Raw genomic sequence first — 21,017 nt, 5'->3', positions numbered from 1 at the left:
TAAAAACACCTTCACAATCTGAAATATTGACATGGACATTTTATACAATAAAAGCGTGTCAGATTAATAAAATACTTATAAATTATCTACCATCTACCGGGCAGCCAGAGTAGTTGTGAGCACTGAGCTGGCGATTCGTCAATCAGAGAAGAATTTTCCGGCTTATATCCAATTTTAAATTTAAGGCTTGTCGGAGTTTTCAGACAAAGAGAATATCCGTAAGATAGTGTTACGATGAAGGGGTTGGCTTATCAGTCGTTCACGTGGGGGTGTTGGACTTATTCGTGGCCTCCCAGTAAGCTCTTCATCATTTATAGCTTCCCATTTCGAATCGCTTTGCAAATCAGCAACTTCGGGAACTCGCTGGCCCAAAGAGCTGGTCCCGTGGACAGATTCGCAGAATGAATCCTTTTCGCGGGTTGGGGTTCGATGATCGGTTGGAGCGTCCAGCATTTTTCCATCTGAAAACGCTTTGACTCAGTCCATGCTTTATTCCTTCGTGATCCCAAGTTCAGATAGCTCAAAGAACACTCGCGCGCACGCACGGAGTGCAGGTGCAAGAAGGTCAGAGGGCTTAGCTAAGCTAGTAGCTCAATCCGGAGTAGAGGTTTAATCGAGAGATAAACACTTGGCGAGGCCAAACCACGGATGGCATCGCATCTTATTAAGCCTTTGGCTCCGCCGGCCCGCGTCTCCGTGATGATCTTTAGTCTCATGCAGAGGTTTGCCACTAAGTGGCACAATTGCCCTCCTACAAAGGCTCGCTGATGAGTCTGAGGACCAAATTGTATCCGGAATGAATACTTTCGAGAATGTTTCGAGTTCGGTTGCATGTCCCCGTCGAGAAAATTAAACCATCTACTGCTCCCGTGTTTTCCAGCCCCATGTTCTTAGAGTGACAATGTACTAGCTAAAGCTCCGGGGGAAGCGCCTTCAGTACTCCCTGTGAGTCGGGGTTTTTCTGATAATCCACCTTCCCTCGGGCGGAGTGGTAAACACTTGTCGGACGGCACCCTCACCAGAATCACAGAGTTAACCTAGTCCAGTTAGCATACAAGATAATCCGATCTCAAAAAGGTACATGCCCAAGTTCGGCTGAAAAAGGCCAAGCGCGCTGGGAGGATCCCAATGCCCGCTTGGCCAATCCTAGAGCCCGCTGCCGCTGGCACATTCCCAACCCCCGCTCGACTGATCGCAAAGTTGGCGGGGTTTGCCCCGCTGGGGGTTCATAAACCTGCAGTCATCGAGGAGGTCGGGGCATTTGGGCATAGAGGGGAGTGTGTCACCCTCTCGGTGGCTGGTCCGTTCCGTTCATCGAGACGGGAAACCGAGCACGAGATGGGGGCTCGGAATCCGAGGTGCGAATCCGCGGGATGGATGCCCTGTGTGCGCGCCGGCGCGCCAGTGGGCGAGGTGCGGGGGTGGCGCACTCCGCGCCTTGGCCCGCGTATATGGGTTAGGTTAAACCTAGTGAGACCACCATCCGGCCGGCGAGTACCGCTGTTTCTCCATCACCACATCACATCCTTCCCCGAGGTTATCGGCCAACCGGCGCACTCCCCCGACTCTACCGGCTCACCCTCAAGACCGACCTCAAGACCGACAGTTATCAAGATGGTACGTGTGTACAAGGGGAGGCTTGGGAACCTGATCTTGACTGAGGCTCGCTCGACTGATGCTGTGCAGAAGTCTATCGCAACCGAAAGTTTCAGAAATGATGGTTCCCGCTCGAAAGCCTGTTAGAAAGATGGTGCAGAGCTAGACAGCCTGGTCCAGTGCTATGTTGATAGTCACTGACTTGGATAAACCTGTTCTTCTCCCCCTTTCAATGACCCCATTCATCCTTTCGTCTTTCCTTGCTGTCCGACCATTCTCGTATCCCAGCCAGTCAAGAAAGTTGTCAAGAAGAACCCCTCTGCCGCTACGTCGGCCAAGCCTGGACGCAACAGCAAGAGCGCCAAGAACCCGCTTCTTGAACGTCGCCCCAAGAACTTCGGGATCGGTAAGTCATTCTCAATCGCGTATCACTCTGCCAAGCCACCTCTAACACTCTTTGACGACCCCTACATAGGTCAGGACATTCAACCTACTCGTGACTTGACCCGATTTGTCAAATGGCCCGAATACGTCCGTCTTCAGCGTCAGAAGGTCATCCTTAACCAACGTTTGAAGGTCCCACCATCGATTGCTCAATTCAGCAACCACCTCGACAAGAACACCGCCACCCAACTCTTCCGCTTGATGCACAAGTACCGCCCCGAATCCCGTCAAGAAAAGAAGGCTCGTCTTGGTGCCCAAGCCGAAGCTATTGCCAAGGGTGATGCCAAGAAGGGCGAACCCATCGGCAAGAAGCGTAGGTCTTTTCGAGCCCACCTATCTAGACCACGTAAAACTGATTCTTACCTACTCCGACAGCCATCTACGTCAAATACGGTCTTAACCACATCGTTGCGCTGATCGAGGCCAAGAAGGCTTCGCTGGTCGTTATTGCTGATGATGTTGACCCCATCGAGCTGGTTGTCTTCATCCCTGCTCTCTGCCGAAAGATGGGCGTGCCTTACTGCATCGTCAAGAACAAGGCCCGACTTGGTACCGTCGTTCACAAGAAGACTGCCGCCGTTGTTGCCTTCACTGACATCCGAAGCGAGGACAAGAACGAGCTCGCCAAGTTGGTCAGCGCTGTCAAGGTGAACTTCCTGGAGAAATACGAGGATGCCAAACGACACTGGGGTGGTGGTATTCGGTTCGTTTTCGTCCATTTGCCTCCCTATTTCAACACATGGCCAACGCTGACCCTTACTATTTTGTATTGCGTCATTTAGAGGAAACAAATCATTTGCCATGCTTCAAAAACGTGCCAAGGCTGCTGGTCAATCAGCTGCTTCCGTTTCGAAGACCATCTAAAATAATGACTCATGATTTAACTGTGCCTCTACTCATCCCACTCCTTGTCGTTCATCCTCTATCTACAAATAACTAAACTCTGGTGGCCAACCAACCATGAAAATACCTGCCATCCGATCAGACGCCGCCGTCGGTATGCAATGTAACGCCGGCGCCGATGCTCCTAATTGTATTATCCCAGTCCCTCTTATATAATCACTTGAACGGGCTGGGTGAGACCCCTGCTTCATCACATCCGCTTGAATGGACTAGCTGAGATGAGTCAGCGGGTCCGTTCTGGTGCACAACTCGTGAACGGACTATGCCGCTGAGGCGGTTCAATCAACTTTAACAGACTCGTTTGGGCTCGGTGATTTTACTTGAGCAGACTCAGTGAGTGACTGAGTTCATTTGCTTGAACAGACTCGGCGACAGAGCCCGTTTGAACTTCTAGACGGACTTGGTGACAGCATACAGCATCTTCAATATTAACAATTTGAAAGCTTTTATTTACACTTATTAAAGGTGGAAGCGGAGGTAAGGAGAGCGAGGGTGGAGTGCGGGTCGCTTCGGCTGAGCTCCATGTGGGTGTGGCTGGGCCTGTTGGTATTAGGGGGATTCAAAGTTGGCCGTACACAACTTGCATGCACTTTTGCAAGTTGGTGTTCAAGTGCTTGACAACAAACATCACTGGACAGGCCTTTTTTGCCCTAGCCTCACCACATTTCCAAACAGATATCCGGTACTCTTACACGCCATCCCGTCACATTTTGACCCCAACAACAGAAGCCATTTGGAAGCCCTTGGTACCCAAAATCAAATTGATCCAGCTCTCATCCAATCAGCACATTGGTTGAACAACCCGGCAGAAAACGGGAAAAAGAATGGTTCAATTGTTCTACAAATCCTTGACAAGAAAATTGCACTCAAAATAAATAAATAAAAACGGACTCTTTCTTCAGCACAAACTTTATTGAGGGGCTCACCACACCCAATCAATCCCGCAATGCTTTCAATGTTGGAGGATTGGCCATACCGCTAAATGGTGTAAAAACAATCCACTATGTAGTAAATGCCACAGTAGCCACGACTCTAAGACATGCAATACTGCTTTACCATCCGCACAATCCTGCTGTGTTTGCCTTCTACATGAACAGTCTTCATCCAACAAGACAATCAATAAACTTGATACAAAGTTTGCTCATTCACCTTGGTCAAAAGATTGCCCATCAATGGAACAAGAAATTCAGAATCGCCAGAGGTGCCAATGGAACCCTTGATTTCCTTACTAGTCCCCTCTTTCTCCATTTTCCTCTCTCAAAGCTAGTTTAATCTAAAGATGGAAACATTATAGGCACTTGTCAAACGTAGAGTTGTCAATTTTTTAGGCTTGTAGTCATCTTTTTGATATACTTCAACTTGTAGGTATATACTATAGTGCGCAATGTTAAAAGCCAAACTGCACTTTTTTTTTTAAAAAAAAGGGCTTTTATTGAACACTAAATTTCCTAACTTAACACAAGTCCCCCCTGGTGGGAGCGCTGTGGCTGGCGGCGAAGCCGCCCCTCCCGCAGGGAGGGACTTGTGCATTATCCCAAATTTTACGCGGGAGCAGAAAGTTCATTTGGCTGAGAGGTTTTTAAAAATTTTATAGCTCCTCCCCCAGCCTCTCCACCAATATGCCCTATCTGTACCCTATGCTACTTTTCTTTCTCTACATTTTGGTCTACTCAGATTTTTTCTATCTCAATCTGTTGACCTTTTCAAAAGATCAAAAATGCACAAGTCTTCCAAATGAGGCTCCACTTGTTTGGGACTCCAGGAGTTGTTTTTCTGGCTACAAGATATATAAGTGGCTCAAATTCCTTGCAAGAACAGAACCTACAGCTCTGTGTATTCAGTTTTTCTATATTGGTTGGGATTTTTAGTGTAGCAGATCCTTTCTGCTCCTGCTTAAATCAAGACATAACTCATAAGCCTCTCCTGCGGAGAGCCCTCCGGGCGGGGTTCCCCGGACCCTCCGTTCAAGAGGCTTAGTTAAGCTAGCTAAATTTCCAAAAAAAAAAAAATCAAGAAGGCTTACGGGGTGTAGTACAGTGTGGCTTGTATGCACTTTTGCAACTCGGTTTTCAAGAATGAAATTGAACACCAACTTGCAAAAGTGCATGCAAGTTGCATCTGGCCAACTTTGAAACCCCCTATTGGGTCAAGAGATCATTGGTGGCTGGGCGCAAAAGTTGGAGGAGTCCAAAGGTGGCCAACTCAATGCGCTGCATTTGAGCCTTGGTCTGATCTGCTTGATGGCGCATGTCCACCATGTCCCGCCGCAAGCTTAACAAAGCCTCCCAGTGAGGCAGCCCCGCAGGGGAGGTTGCACTTCATGCGAGGCACTTTGTGCTGTGCCCCCGGCAGGAGAGGGACTTGTGCTAAGTTCTGTCCCGCCGCATGTTTGCCAATTGCCAGTTAATCCTGGTGAGCTGCTGCTAGACTTGTTATGCCCAGGGAGCATTGGCCTCTTGCCTGACCATTGCTGTCAACTGGCCGGGGTCTGGTGCATGAAATAGGAAAAAAAAACAAGGTTAGTGGTGTAAACCCAGAGGCAATGGAAAAAAGGGGGGGGGGAAACAAACTTTGAGTGATAAACACTGGTAAGAGGCTTGCAAAAAAAAGGAGTAAGAGCTTCACCAAGCTGAGTTGAATCCACTGGATGGGTTGAGTGAACTGTGGATGGGATGGGATACAGATTAGTGTGATATTACACGCCTAGGTGAACGGCTGCAGTCCCATAAATTGGGAAAGCGGTCGGGATCTCCACTAGCTGCGGAAAATGGTAAGCAAAGCAAACCATCTCCGCAGTCCAAAACTGGTTCCGTGGGATTGCAAAGCTGACACATCAATTTGATGTTTGCAGATTCAATCCTAACAACCAGCAAACTCAGGCTTGTGGAAAATCCCGGCCCCCAGCCACTAAGCGCGAGAATATCAGCTAACACCAAAAAGTGAGTAGCTGATGTTTAAACTCAAGGTTAATCAGATCAGGCTAACACCAAATCCCTAATTCCTAAAGTCACAGACGCAAAGGAAAAGACCGTCTGAACCAATTCCTCTCAAAGAGAAGGGAAGCCAATTGGTGAGTGATGCTGTTCAAGCTAGACAAAAGAAACAAGAGGTTGATGAGGAAAGTGAGTCTTTTATAACAGAAAAAATCATGCAGTTCCTCCGCCGTTTTGCCAAAGGCAAACCAGACGGACCCTAAGGGCCAAATAGGCTAAAGAGCACACGGACTCTAGAGCCTCACTTTCAGATGAGAGAAAATCTCCAAAATCTAATGTGTTGAGCTGTTTGACAGATTGATCTTACTCAATCCAAGTCAGCATCAACACATTTTCTATCTCTCATTCTTATTCTTAGTAGAGAGCGGTCTCTTGCCTGCTCTTAGGTAAATAAGATACTACCTCTTTTGATTATTGTTACTAGACACGTATAAGCATGATGTACAGACTCTAACTTAGCAATAAAACTCTTCTTCATCTGAAATCTTTCAATTAGGCACCAGGGGAGATATGTTCCCACTCCCCAGGGAGTGCCAGAGCTGAATTTTATGTGAGTTTTGGTCGGATGTGGGCCTGATGTGGGCCTGATGTGGATTAGTAACTCATCCCTAAATGAATTGTAAAGTGGATGGAGAAGTGATTGAAAAGTCAGTCAGAATTGATTTGGGACTCAATACAATGTTGTGTAGAATTCTCTTGTTTTCTAGGTACAACTGTAGGAAAAAATATGATGAAATGATATTTCATCCAAATCCAACTCATCAATTGCTCCTGTTTACTGATGTTGAAGGATAGCAAAGCAAAATTGACATTCTCAAATGTAATTCCTCTGAAAAAATGGGTTTCTTGTAATTCACATAATATGCCCTCATGTACAAAATTAAAGTAAAATTCAACTTGGTACTATTGGGCTTAGAATTTTGGAATGTGGTAATGTTGCAGTAAAATTAGTTAAACCCATTTTCTTGGAAATGCGGGAATCACTTTGAATTTGGCTTAAAAAAATGGGGAAAAACCTTTTTAATAGGGTGAAAGTCTGAGTTAAGTCAAGGTTGGACTGTGGTGCCACTCCAGTTTGGCCAGATATCCTTGCCTCCTCACAAAAATGATCTGGTGAATTTTGCTTTTTTTTGCTTTTCAAAGTTCACATGCGCACATGCAAGTGAACTTTTTTGCACTTTGCTAATAGTCACCCTGATGTATGCACATATGTTGATGTGGAAATATCACAGGATGGGCCTTTCAAGGCCACATGAAAAGTAAAACCTTTGTGTTGAGACACCAATTGTCCCCCTGATGTACGCGAGTACATGAGGGGGACAATATCACAGGCTGGGCCTTCCACATCTCCATGAAAAGGAAACCCTGGTCATGGAGCCAAGAAAGGCCTATATTCTGGATGAGTTCTGGATGAATTCTAGATGAGTTCTGGATGATTTCTTGGCAAGTTATGGTTTATTTCAGGAAGATTTACAACTGATTTCCCCAGCTGACTTCCAGTCTTTTTCATACCTATCCAATTTTCATTTACCAAAGGCCGCCAGTACAGTTATGGAAAAAAGTTTAGGTAGGGCACTTCCTGGGGAGTGGGAAAATATCTCCCCTGGTCAGGGGGGTTCACATAAGGCTGATTTTGAAAATCAGCCACCAAAACCAGCAGATGCAGCTTTTGAAAATCCTGAGAAAGCAAGCAAAAATGTTTGGCTGGGTAGCTCCCCGTTGGAAGCAATCTGCAATGCATAAACCTTACTCACAGGTGCATGAGCAGACAAAATCAGTATTGCTTTTTTTGCAATGTGAACCCCGCTATTAGATCATGTTTCAGAATGGTTAAATCAGTTGGAGGGAGGGGAAAGAAGCTTACAATCCCTGCTGATCAGGGACTCACTATAATTCATCTGCCTTGCCAAGTCATCAGAAGTGGGTGGATTGGGTGCAGCAGCAAATGCAGGGTGATCTCCCCTGTGGATAGGAAGATAAGGCATTTTCAAGGGTATACAAATATAAAGGAATGTGTTATATACACAGATTTGGACTGTCATCTCTATCTAACAGCCTCAGTTCTTTTATAGCAGGAAAATTCTGTGCCAGTGGTGGGCTGTTGCGGCCAGCCCATCACCTGGCCACTTGCAGTGGTTCAACTAGTAGCCAGCAAATCCCGGTGCTGGAGGCACCAGGCTCTGCTAAGATGTTCTTTGCACCCTGCTCATACAACAACATAATACCCACTGACATGATTCAAACACCGTTGAACCAACCCGGCTGAAATAATCTGCTTGTTTCTGCGGCAGTGTTTGAGCTTCCGCCCAACCAACCAGTCCACCGTGTTTAATCTCTAACTGGACCTTTCATTCCAGCCCACAACCAAATCTGTCTGTGCACATACACTTTCATTGTCATCTTGCCCTTATTGCTTCCACCAGCCATCATTGGCACCTTTGGCAAGCTGTGAGGCCCAGACTACTTCTGTTTGCTAGTGACTATGAAATCTATCCAAGAGGAAGATTTCTATGTGCTAGAATGTAGTTTAACGGAGAACTATGTATGCTTATCCACAATAGAAGCTCAAAGATAAGGGTAAGGTTTTTGTAAATATAAGGGATAGAATTGCACAAATAATATTTTGAGTAAAAGGTTGTAATGAACCAGAATATTGAGATGAGGAAGGAAAAGAAAGAGAGAACAAAGGAGAGAAAGTAAACAGATAAGCTCAGAGGAATAGCAGAAACAAAACAATCATGACATCATAAGAATTTAAGGAAAATCCCAATGAGTAATCTGGGACCGTAATTAACCATAATTTGGTTAGTAAGCATGAATCAAATTGTTACACAAGCAGCCAGGCCATTCCACCAACTGTCTTTTCTATTGCTTCACATCTAGTCAAGCTCCCTTCAAGGAACTTCCCTTGTGCCCCAACGCCCATTGCTCAGGCCACAGGCTCCCTTGACACCCACACCACCCAAGTGCTCCGGTCTGTGTGCCTAATTGCTTCTGGCCTGCAATCTTGAGCTCTTCCATTGTGTCCTTGTCCATATCCACATAACACAGAAATGAGTGCATGCACTGCAAGAAAACGTCAAGCAACTGCTAGCAGTTGACATGTGGGTCACAGCTGCAGAACTGCTGGTCTAGCTCCACCCAAACACACATAAGCGTTTTCAGCAGAGTCACTGTGCATTGAAGCTTGGTAAACAGCAAGCCTTGACAAAGGCTTGTGTGATACCACAAGCTTGGTTGGAGTTCTTGCATGTCAAATGCTTGCAGTTGCTTGACTTTTTCTTGCAGTGCGTGAACAAGGAATTTCCCCTTATCTCCAGCACTGTTGCTACCAAAAAAAGATGAAGCAAAGAAATAAATAGATACACAATACAATGAGTCCGCTCAGCCTTGCGGAGCCGACGGTTTACTCTGCCTCTTCTACTTACATCTTGACAAAGCCGTTACTCGAGGACGGCATACTGTTTCAATCGATCGGGGATTGAGTCGAACAAGCCTTTGGATTTAAGCCAAGACTTGGAGAACAACTTGGACTGATAATTAGTCGAATAGTCGCAGAGGATAGTGACCAAGTTGAGTTTCCTGGGGGCGTGGGGGCCGGCGATGGGCAGGTCGTGCTTGAGTTTCTCGGCCAGCTTGACGGTCGCGAGCAAGTTCAACGCCGAGCTCAGGCCCAAGCTGAACCCGTCCCGATCGATGAGCTCGTAAAACAAGGCGATCGAGTCTTGGTCGGGGATGTAGAAGGCCCCGTCGATCAGGCGATCCCGGACCTCCGGGGCCAGATTACTCGTCACTCGACCCTGCCCGATCCCCTCGGTAACGCTGCCGTTCCCGCCCTCCCGCTTGTCCGTTACTTGCCCGTTGGACTGGATGTAGTTGTACAGGACACTCCCCGGCGGGTCGGCCAGATAGCATTTCACTTTGCCGTTCGATTTGCTTTTCAGGTACCTCGTCACCCCCGCTAAGGTGCCGCCTGTCCCCGTCGAGCATATAAAGCCATCTACACCCCCCACCGGTAGCGTCTGCTCCCATATCTCCGGCCCCGTAGTCTCGATGTGAGCCTGTCGATTGGCTAGATTATCGAACTGTTATGAGTCCCCAGTAATGGAACCACGATTTATGTTATTTTCCCTTCGCCCGCGTAGGGGAAGTAACTTCAATGATAGGACTGACTTGGTTGGTCCAGACTGCGTTTTCCATGCTTTCAGCACATCGGGCCGCCTCTGAACAAGTTTCGCCGTGTTTTTGAAGCGTGAAGTTGGCGGTCAGAAAGATGGAAGATTCAGATTTGATAGCGCAACGGCGGGCGGAGTCACTAACGATGGTTGTAATTCTGGGGATCGTCGAACGGAACCGCTGTGACCAGATGGTAAGGCGAGCAAACAAAGACTCAGATGGAACCTGCGAGTTAGGAAGCATGAGAAGCGGAGCATGAGGTCCTCTTACCTGGGACAGGGTGGACCTCGGCGCCCAGTTTCCTGAGCACATTAATTTTTTCGGGGCTTTGAGTCTGGATAGCATCAAACATTCGCGTCAGGTTGCCAGTCCCCTGTTCCAGAGGGAGTATGCTAAGGGCTGACGTCAGGCATGTAGATTATGCATCGGTATCCTCTGCTTCTGCACAGATGTGCCAGCCCAATCCCAGTGTTACCCGCGGTCCCTTCGACCACAGTTCCGCCGCGCCTCAGAACTCCTGCGTTGATGATGAGGGGGGTGGACGGCTCATTTGGTCAACAACGGCTTCCAGTCGAGAAAAGTGACTTGGGAAGTTACCCCGTTCTTCGGCATCTTTGATGATCCAGAGAGCCGCTCGGTCCTTGACGCTTCCTCCGGGATTCAGAAACTCTGCCTTGCCGAAGATCTCACAGCCGGTCAGGTCCGACAACCGCTTCAGATGTATCTATTCACGACCCAAGTCGGCGCGGACGGAGTAAGTGGACTAGCGGTTCGTGAGGCCGACAAATAAAACAAATGAAGACCACGCGAATAAATTCACCAACGGGGTATTTCCAATGGCACCCGTGAATCCCTGGCCAAAAAAAAAAAAAACAACAACACGCCTCCGAAGGTCACTTTCGGGACGATATGGGGCGATTCAAGTAGAGGGCGGGGGTATGATGACTCACGTCGACTGGTTTGGAGTACGCCGAGGAGACAGATCCGTACGTTCTTCCCTGGACGCCCTTTGAGCAGCAACGGAGGGGGCGAGCTAGTCCACGGTGGGTGTGATCACGTGATACCTGGGCGAGCCCATTCGATCGTGATATGAGTGTTCGGTTCATCTGAGGAATCGGAAGAAAGCTCAGTGAAAGTCCCGATACTTTTAATGACATCATCATGTTACTCACTGTGTGGTTCTACATACACTGCTCTGTGACTGTCTAGACAGATGGTGGTGGACTTGCTCGATTCGCCGTTTACGGGGCCGCAGCCTGTGTCGGCCAGCCCGACCCGGCCCGTACGCCTCTCACACACAATTCTCCGATAATCTCCGGCGAAATCGATTTGTTTTCATTGTAGGTTTTCATCCAGTCAACCCAGGTCCACACTTTGGGCTATTTGGGTGTCTATATCCATAAACAAGCTTGCATTCCCCCTTGCAGTCCTCCGGCCCAAAACTGCCATCCTCGACTCAACATCGAAGGAACAAACCCCTCGAAGCCGCAAGACGACCTTGAGATCTGGCTGGTCGTCTGGCTTCACACTAAGCTTAGTGATTGCAGAAGAAAAGGCTATGGGGTGCCGATCTCCAGGGGGATGTTTATGTAGTGGCTGCAGAAATTGATTTTCGACAGAGTGGATGAGGACTTGGTGGCGCCGATGGTTTTGTTGGTCGCCCCCTTCTTATTCACGAGGCCGTGGCTTGCGGCTGGATGATCGGCGGGGCTGCTGGGGCTCTACATACATAAACTTTCCGAGGGTTTTCCCAGGGGTGAACTCTATCGCCCAGTGCTGCTGAGCGAGATGGGGTTTCCAGGAGTGGAGGGAGAGAAAACATTCGACAGTTTGCCATGCCCCAGCGGCTGCTCCCTTTTCCTGGAGGGTAGCACCGATCCCGGATTCCGCCCGCGAGGTAATGTCGTCATCGACGTCATCCGCTCCCCTCCCCGGCTGTTGACCATACATAACCTCTCGCTTCATCCGCCATAAAACCAGCCCCACCAGACCAACTCTGATTGCCCCTCCCCAGCCCTCCCAAACCCTAGCAATACTTGCGGTGAGTCCATCCATCAGCCGAACTGGCCCCATACCCCGCACTCTGCTCACCCGCCCACACTCTCCTCCCAACCAATGCCACCCCCAGCACCATGGCCGGCAAACTCTCCACAGGCATGTCCAACGTCATCATCATCCCCCCCATTTGCATCCACTTTGTAGCTCACGCCTCTCGTCTCTATTTCCGACCTGTCCCGGCTCGGATCTCTAGATTATCCCGCATGGAAGGAACTCCAAGCGCTCCACGACCAGAAAGCCTCGGCCGAGCTAGTGCTCTCCAAGCTCTTCGCGAGCGACCCCGACCGCTTCAAGAAGTTCTCCACTCGCTTCGAGTCGCCGAACACGGAGACCAGCATCTTCCTGGACTATTCCAAGAACCTCATCGACCAGCAGGTGTGGGACAAGCTTCTCGAGCTGGCCCACCAGGCCGGCGTCTCCAAAGCCAGAGATGACATGTTCGCCGGCCAGCACATCAACACCAGCGAAGAGCGCGCCGTGCTCCATGTCGCTCTGCGGGACACCTCCAACCAGGGGTACGGGGCCAACGAAGAGGGCGTGGGTGAAGTCAGGAGCGTGCTCGACCATGTCCGGGCCTTCAGCGAGGCCGTCCGATCGGGCTCCCACAAGGGATACACCAACAAGCCCATCGACACCCTCGTCAACATCGGCATCGGCGGCTCCGACCTCGGCCCGGTCATGGTCACCGAGGCCCTAAGCTTCTATGCTCGCACCGGCCCCACCATCACCCCCTACTTCTGCAGCAACATCGATGGCAGTCATCTCGCCGAGATCCTGAGGAAGTGCGACCCCGAAACCACCCTGTTCATCGTCGCCAGCAAGACCTTCACCACCCAAGAAACCCTGACCAACGCAAACAGCGCCAAAGAATGGTTCCTCTCATTCGCCAAAGACGTCAGTCACTCTTCCACCTCATGTCTCTGGTCCATCACAGCCTCACATTTTTATTTTTTATTTTTAGAAAGCACATGTGGCCAAGCATTTTGTTGCGCTCTCCACTAATACCGACGCGGTCACTGCATTCGGCATCGACAAAGCGAACATGTTCAAGTTTTGGGACTGGGTCGGAGGCCGATACAGTTTATGGAGTGCGATCGGCCTGAGCATCGCGCTTTACATCGGCTACGAGAACTTCGAAAAGATGCTTCAAGGCGCACATGCCATGGATCGCCACTTCAAGGCCGCCCCCTTGAAAGAAAACTTGCCCGTCATTCTGGCTCTCCTTGGAATCTGGTGAGCAAAAACAAAAACAAAAACCGTCCCCACCGATCCACTGGCCAGACCTGCTTGCTGAGCCGTGTTTTGCTCGCCCAGGTACAACAACTTCTATGGCGCGCAGACCCATGCTCTCTTGCCGTACGACCAATATTTGCACAAGTTTGCAGATTACTTCCAACAAGTAGATCATATTTCTGGCTTTGTCCATTGCGATCTCCCAGCTGGGCAGCTGAACAGAGAATTTGCATTGGTGTTTTCAGGGCGACATGGAGAGTAATGGTAAATATATTACCAAGGACGGACGACGGGTGACATATCAAACCGGCCCGATCATCTGGGGCCAAGCTGGGACGAATGGACAGCACGCATTCTAGTGAATCCCTCTTCACTATTTACAGTCTGGTCCTTCTGAACTAACACGCGTCTGCTCCAGCCAATTGATCCACCAAGGCACCAAGCTCATTCCCTGCGACTTCCTTGCCCCGGTCGAGACCTTAAACCCGATCGGAGGGGGGCGCCACCACGAGATTCTGTTGTCGAACTTCTTTGCGCAGCCGGAAGCCTTGGCATTCGGGAAAGACGAAGCAGCCGTCAAGCAGGTAACGCCCTTATGCGCCCTCATCCTTTTTTTTGCGTGGAGAGCTGACGGAAGGGCGTTTTTGGGGCGGTTTAGGAGCTCGGGCCGGCTGCGTCGAACGAGTCGCTGGCCAAGAGCAAGGTTTTCGAGGGCAACAAGCCGACGAACTCGATCATGTTCCAGAAGCTCACTCCAGGAACACTAGGTGAGTCGTCCCCCGCCTGCCTCCCCAAATCCGTAAATCCATCATTTTGACGCGGCTTGTTTCCAGGAGGGTTATTGGCATTGTATGAGCACAAGATCTTCGTCCAGGGGGCGATTTGGGGCATCAACTCGTGAGTGTCTCCACACCCTGTGCTCGCTCGTCTGCCGAAACTGACCGCTTGGGCTGCTGGGGCCCGGCATTGCAGGTTCGACCAGATGGGCGTGGAGCTCGGCAAAGTGCTCGCCAAGAACATCCTGGCCCAGCTCGGCTCGCCCGCGGACGTCAAAGGCCACGACTCGTCCACCGAAGGCTTGATCAAGTTCTTCCAGTCTCATCGCAAGTAACCGTCCCCCCACCTCTTCCCTCTCTCCGTGCCTTATTTGCTCCTTTTTTCTTCTCGTCTGCTTCTCTCTATCTGTTTGTACTCTTCTACCCAACACATCTCCCTTTATTCTTCCGGAATTCGAAAATCATCAGCGGTATATAAAAAAGTGTCCTAGCCTGTAAGGTGCATAGATTGTTAGAGCAAGTCCAGTGTTGTCCTTTGTTGTTGATGAAGACGAAGATGATTCGCATACACACCAATATATTATCATGTAGTTCACCAGACTGACCCGCAGGAGAGCCCGATGCTAGTCTTACTTACTTATGTACTCAATCTCTAGCTCCTTGCCTGAGCCTTGTAATTAGACGGGCAGTGTTATTACCAATGCTTGGGTATAAGATCGGGCCCCAGGAGCAGGAAAATATGGCCAAGGATCCCAATCATTGCTCACCTGCCAGTGACATACATGCAGCGGATGGGACCTGACACGATGGTAATGGCTCGTATCTACTGCTGGGGGGAACGGAAATGGACTCAGTGGCTAACTGGTAATCAAGTAAATGGGCGAAACAAGATGAATTCCGCTAAGTGAAACTATATGTCAAATGCAAAGAAACAAAAACACATGGATATCGAACACCCATCACAAGGGATAATCACTGCAAAAAGAAGTAGCAAAAATCCAAATTGGGGATTGAAGATGAGGCCTGAAAGAGCAAAACAGATAAACAACACTTGAAGATATTGTGTTTTGAAAAAAGCTTGGACACTTTTCCAAAATCAGTTCTGCACCGGAAAGTCCAAAAGCTACACTTATGGGGTCTGGGAGGCACTGGTAGCTGGATATGAGTAGAATCTGTGAGTGAACCCCATTTTTGGCGTACATCAAGTGAAGTTGGTGTTTTTGTGATGGAGGGGGGGATTAACCAAATGTCCAAGAATTATTCAAAACACAATATGTACCATTGTAGTAATCCAGAAAAACTCCAGAGAACAAACAGGTGATCAATCACAAATTACCCCCGGCCTCTTTGGGATGAATGCCCAAGGCCTTCAAGTTTCTTTCTAGCTGGGGCAAGCTTTCAATAACATGTTGATGGTTATGAATCATACTTTTGTAAAAATTCAGATTCATCATTTCGTCTAACTTCTTGCGGTCTAGCCCACTGATCAATGCCTTATGAGCCTCGAAATTCCCCCTAATCTTGTTCAAATACACTGTCCCTATGTCTCCGAGGACATCAGCCGACACTTCGTGGTCTTTGCCCATAAACTTGGATGCATGCTCGACAAGATACAGCAGCATCTCTTTCCACCGAATACTGTCATGGAAAAGCTGGTGCCACTGGTACCTGACTCCAAAGCCAGCAGAACCCTCGTCGGATTCCTTCCTCCCAATCCTTCGCACGTAATCGGAGCCGATCCTCTCGGTGATGAACTTCAGGGTCGACGTTCTGAGACTGAAGATGGAAAGAAACTCGTCCCTCGAGTAGTGCTCGTCAACGTAGCCCGGGCGGAAGTAGAGCGCCATCATCCGCATCAAATCATCTCTGGCCTCATAAAAGAAGGCGTCGCGTGCGGCCTTGTCCGCACGGCCAGTGTGCAATTGCCTCGCAAGGTATTTCCGCATCTTGAGCAGCAAGGGAATCTGCTCCATCGTGGCCTTGGGGAACGGCCTTGTGGCCGGGCTTTCCTTCCAAAACTCGTCAATCGTTTGGACTCCGTGCTCCTCAATGAGCAGACCAAACAGCACAAAATCTTGCTGGCTCTTCCCAAGACCTACAGAGGCATTATTTCCATTCCACCATGCGTTATCAGCTAGTCAGTCCAAGCGGGGGATTTCTTCCAGAGTTATGGGCCACTAACCTTTGTATACATCGTAAATGGGCACCATATGAAGAGAGTGCTTCAGTTTTTCTTCATCCAACGGCAAATGAAGATGCGTATTCCAGATCTCTGTCTCTGTCCTAAAGACCGAAACGATTGCGTTGGAGATCCACTCCAACCCCGCCTCGCTAGAAAATTCCCTCTGGAGTCTCTCCAAATCCTCAGCGGTAGCAAGTTTGTATCTGCGGATGTAATTGATGGTTTCGAGTATGCAATTCTTCTGAGCTATCTGCAGATGATGGATCGGCTCTGGATATCTCGAGAACTTCATGAGGATGTTCAAAAGCTCCCGTATTGATTCCCCGTAGTCCCCCAATCCCTGTGGCATGTCCAAAGTATTTTCAAACTCCATACCTGGCTTTCCAAAAATCTTCTCCATCTTCCCGTGCAGGCCTTTTACTTCCTGGATGGTTTTTCGTATCACATTTATCTCATCAGCGTGTTTATCTTCATACTCCTTGATGTTGACTCCCCGATAGTCTGCCTCCAGACGGTCAACAGACGCAACCATTGAGTCCCAATCCCTTCGCTTTGGATCTATACCACCCAAGGAAAGTCAACTCTTTATCAAATATTTGACAGAACACCCATAATTGGAGTCATTCGGACTTACCTAAGGATATCTCAGACAGCTCATTGTGACAGCCTCCCATCAACTCTGAAAAAATTGTAAAAGGGTGGTCATGCATCACATGGCAATGTTAGCGCCATGATCCCTGGACACTCCCAGCGTTTCTCTAGAGCTGAAAAACCTACCGGACTTAGCACTGCTTCCTGCCTCAACTCTGTCCAAAAGGCTGTCCTCCACCGGCTTGCAAATGGAGCCTTGAAGAAGGAGGATGGCCGAGATAAAGCATGATTTTTTAGAGGAGAGCATCTCTCAAACGCCCGCCTGGCACCGGGACTAAAATAGGGGTAATAAACAGATGCGATCACTGCAAAAAAAACTGTGTCAACTGTGAGCAGTTGACATGCGGTAACTCTGAGGAAGCTTGTGGTGTTACAACAGCCTTACCCAAGGTTTGACTCAACCAAAGTGTCAATGCACAGTCACTGTGCACCTTGCACAGTGACTGTGCCAACAAAGGCACTTGTGCATTCAGGTGGAGTTACAATGATAGCTTGGCTTGAGTATCCTGCATGTCAACTGCAAGCAGTTGACCAAGTTTTTTTTGCAGTGGATCAGGACTATTTACTGGCTTGAAGCCCAGAGCACAATGAGATAACCAAGATCGCAATCTCTGCTCTCCAGGACGGACCCACCTCCTTCTGAAGTGTGCTGGAGCTTCCCGAGCTTTATACGCTGGAAGAGGTGCCAGGCGCAGCAGGCTCCGAAGCTTGTGTCTGTGAAGCCTACATCCGATGGCTTCAGTGTGATGTACTGCTCTGACAGTGACAGGCCGACGGACTGCGCAGCCCGCCTCCACTCTGCAAGGGGGCCGTCAAGAAACACCGTTCCAGCGCTGAGCTTTCGGGCTGCTAAAGTCCGGGCGGTATGCTCTGGGAGCGCGCCCGGACAGCTGGACAGATCCGTGTTTGACTGCGCGGCCCGGGTGCCTCACTGGGAGGCTTTGTTAAGCTTGCCCGGGTGCGGGCCCATGCAAACTGCATTTCGACCATGGCCCGGCCGGATGTACCCTCCGAACCGGTCTTCATTCTTGAACTATGTACATGTCATTCCGGGTGATCGCGGGCCGACAGGTGCAGTTTCGGCCGCAATTGGGGCACAGCTGGGACGGCAATGCGGGTGCCAACATGTCACCTGCATGTCAGCCGAGCTGCCGCGCAGGCCTATGTCTGGCTGCGGCGAGAGGATAGGTCTGGCCGTTGCCTGGACCGCTGCGCTCCGGACAAGCTGTGTCCACACTGCCAACGCGTCACCAGCTACAGGACATGCGACACTTGAAAGCTGAGTTGCCAGATGTATGCAAAGGCACCTACATGATGAGGCACCCTCTCCAACAATTTTGGGAGGCAGCTGGGAGCTAATCGAGGTAATTGAAGTGCGTCTGAATGTACCGGATGCCCCTTTCCCATCTCTTCTCAATCAGGTCGGCCACTGTATTTTTTTCAAAGCTTTTCTGTGGTATCCATACATAAATATTACTCTAGTTTTGCCATTGGGAGTGTCTCTTTATTCAATATTCAATACCATTTCCTCCAGCTTGTGCTCTCATAAATGTGGTATTCATTCTTGTCTCTTTGTTTCTCCGTGAAATATTTTGGACGCTTTGAGTGTCTCCAAGGTTGACATCCTTTGAAATGGGAACTCTGTTGAGCAGCACCAGTGACTAATGCTGAGGGGTTGGGTCAAGAATTGTCAGAATCTTAGCTTTTAGTCCGCTCACTTTCTTTGTTCCCAGTTCCAGTTCCAGTACCTGTTCTTGTTCCCTGTTCCAGTCCTGTCCTCTGTCCCAGTTCCAGTTCCTGTCCCTGTCCCCTAACCCAGTTCCTGTCCTGTCCCCAGTTCCAGTTCCTGTCCCTGTCACTGACTTCTTACAGATGTTAGTTTATTTTGTCTTGTGTGTTACATCACTGCCAGCATATTTGGCTGGGATGAAGTCATCCCAGTTTAACTGGGATGCACTCAACCAATTTTAAATGGGTTGATCTCATCCAAGGAAATATAAACCCAAGGGGGGTACCTTGGATTTATATTTCATCAGTTGAGATCAACCAAGTTTAAATTGGTTAATTTCATCCCAGTTTAACTGGGATGACCTCAACCCAGCCAATTATGCTGGCAGTGCATGCTGTTAGGCCCCCTCTGGATCTTGTGCAGGGGGCTCTCTAGTTGTGTATATGTGTCCGCTCCTCAAGTATGAAATAAAATCATTGAGTCTGAGCCAAAACCACTCTAGCCCCACCTGAGCCATCAACCTTCAGCAAAGCTCCTTGGTCAACCCCTCCGCCTCGCCTCTCAATCTCTCTGTCCTCAAGTAAAATCTCAACAAGAATCACGATGGAACTTCAAAGAGAGGAATAGGCTTGAAATTAAGCTGACTGAGTGAGAAGCTGGTAATCAAGTAGAGATATTCTGCTAAGTAGCTGTGTTTACTATTTATAATCATACAAAGACTACACTGTCATAGGTTGAAATAAGCCTTTAAAACACAATAACCATTGATCCATAAAAACTTCCTCTTTAGAGACAAATCCGCTCCTTTTTGTGCATTGAAAAGCTTAATTCTGGTAAGAAAACATGTAACATTTGCAAGATAACAAAACTTGGAAACAAAATAGAAAAAAAGCTGAGGTGCACAACCATACCACCTCTAGTTAAAATCTAGTGGGGAATCCTGTCAACTGGCTACTTATCACAAGCCATTGTGACATATCATCAAAACTTATAGATTACTTATAATTATATAGATACATTATTACCCTTTGAGACTTAAGAGTACCCTCTGCGCCCTGCGGAGCACAAAAATCCCTTGTTACATATGAAAATATCACCGTAAGGCATGAAAATTACTTTCCGCACCCCGCAGCACTTTGAACAAGTTATAGAGATATTATTATGTCATAGAAAGAACAATTACTGCGCAATAGTGTTGGAGCCTCTGTACGCCATGCATCAGACAGCTTAGCTCAGCAGTAGAGCAGGTCTGTACCATGACTGTGAAGTGGGTTTGAATCCCATGGTTGTCCTTGTCTTTTCAGGTTATGAGCCCAGCGCTAGCTCCTAGCACAAGATTTAGTCCCCTTGCTAATCCGGGGGGAGCAGCTGCCTAGTCATGGATTGATAGGGGGCTCCCCTAACTGGGGGTTTCTGATGCTTGGCGTAGGTGGGGGTGTTGGAGCCTCCGTACACCATGCATCAGACGGCTTAGCTCAGCGGTAGAGCAGGTCTTTACCATGACTGTGACGTGGGTTCAAATCCCATGGTTGTCCTTGTCTTTTCAAATAGTACCTGAACAAATTGATAAATGACAGGTAATATACAAGTGACAGAGAAAGGCACATGACAGTTCCTGTTAAACTGTTGCTAAAAAAAAGTCATTCTCCCAAGATTGGAGGGATTGTGACTTGTCTCCAAAAAAGGAACATACAACAACACCACAAACTCATACCTTTGAACACCACCACCACTGGCCAAAAAGAACCTTCCCAGGGGATCCAAAAATTTATTTACCAAGGTTCACCATTTATGGGTTCCTCAGCTTCTTACACCCCAAGAAATATTTTGACCACCTTTGCCCCGGTACCCCCAAACAGCCAGCTCAGTAGTCTGGGTAATTCAGTACAATAGACCCTTGATACTCTCACTCACCAGGGGGGGAATGGTTGCACTCTCCAGAGAGTGCCAGATGGTAATTTCTTTCAGGAACGCTGCCAGATATGAGTTGTGTGTTAGTTTGGAATCAGTCTTGTGCTAGCTTGAAGTGATCTCAAAATGATATTATCTCTGCTTGAGCCAATACTTGATTATTCTGGTGGGTTAACACCAACAAACGGCTAACCATTCTCAGTATGTGTTCCAATCATTTCTGTTCATTGCGGCTGATGTGGAGCCTTTCCTCAGAGGCTGCAGGCATGATGAATTTGAAAACTAATCTACTTCCACAAAGGTACCCACACACACACACATATATATAAGATCTACTGGGTACTCCTAATGGCAGTTGAAAAGAT

General features: G+C 48.6%; 4 protein-coding genes across 4 annotated transcripts; 2 read left to right on the top strand and 2 right to left on the bottom strand.

Annotated features, from left to right (window-relative positions):
• Positions 1–1,377: 1,377 nt before the first annotated feature.
• On the top strand, positions 1,378–2,904 carry PtA15_13A220 (uncharacterized protein; the record flags this gene model as incomplete). The annotated part of the gene is made up of 5 exons (XM_053162397.1): positions 1,378–1,617; positions 1,885–2,002; positions 2,072–2,353; positions 2,416–2,743; positions 2,823–2,904. The coding sequence occupies 5 exons, from the start codon at positions 1,378–1,380 to the stop codon at positions 2,902–2,904; spliced, it is 1,050 nt and encodes a 349-aa protein (XP_053026376.1).
• Positions 2,905–9,379: 6,475 nt separating this feature from the next.
• Positions 9,380–11,464, bottom strand: PtA15_13A219 (uncharacterized protein; the record flags this gene model as incomplete). The annotated part of the gene is made up of 9 exons (XM_053162395.1): positions 9,380–10,021; positions 10,110–10,159; positions 10,257–10,292; positions 10,383–10,446; positions 10,517–10,629; positions 10,710–10,836; positions 10,933–10,965; positions 11,063–11,218; positions 11,408–11,464. The coding sequence occupies 9 exons, from the start codon at positions 11,462–11,464 to the stop codon at positions 9,380–9,382; spliced, it is 1,278 nt and encodes a 425-aa protein (XP_053026375.1).
• A 780-nt stretch (positions 11,465–12,244) lies between these two features.
• PtA15_13A218 (uncharacterized protein) lies at positions 12,245–14,514 on the top strand (the record flags this gene model as incomplete). Its single annotated transcript, XM_053162394.1, has 9 exons — positions 12,245–12,266; positions 12,364–13,064; positions 13,132–13,403; positions 13,485–13,569; positions 13,649–13,761; positions 13,822–13,987; positions 14,062–14,170; positions 14,237–14,300; positions 14,376–14,514. The coding sequence occupies 9 exons, from the start codon at positions 12,245–12,247 to the stop codon at positions 14,512–14,514; spliced, it is 1,671 nt and encodes a 556-aa protein (XP_053026374.1).
• Positions 14,515–15,504: 990 nt separating this feature from the next.
• Positions 15,505–16,893, bottom strand: PtA15_13A217 (uncharacterized protein; the record flags this gene model as incomplete). The annotated part of the gene is made up of 2 exons (XM_053162393.1): positions 15,505–16,274; positions 16,362–16,893. The coding sequence occupies 2 exons, from the start codon at positions 16,891–16,893 to the stop codon at positions 15,505–15,507; spliced, it is 1,302 nt and encodes a 433-aa protein (XP_053026373.1).
• Between the last annotated feature and the right edge of the window lie 4,124 nt (positions 16,894–21,017).

Source organism: Puccinia triticina, chromosome 13A (genome assembly GCF_026914185.1).
Source record: "Puccinia triticina chromosome 13A, complete sequence".
NCBI classification, from domain to species: Eukaryota; Fungi; Basidiomycota; class Pucciniomycetes; order Pucciniales; family Pucciniaceae; genus Puccinia; species Puccinia triticina.
The sequence above is the reverse complement of the archived record's forward strand: the minus strand, read 5'-3'. Positions and strand labels throughout refer to the sequence as shown.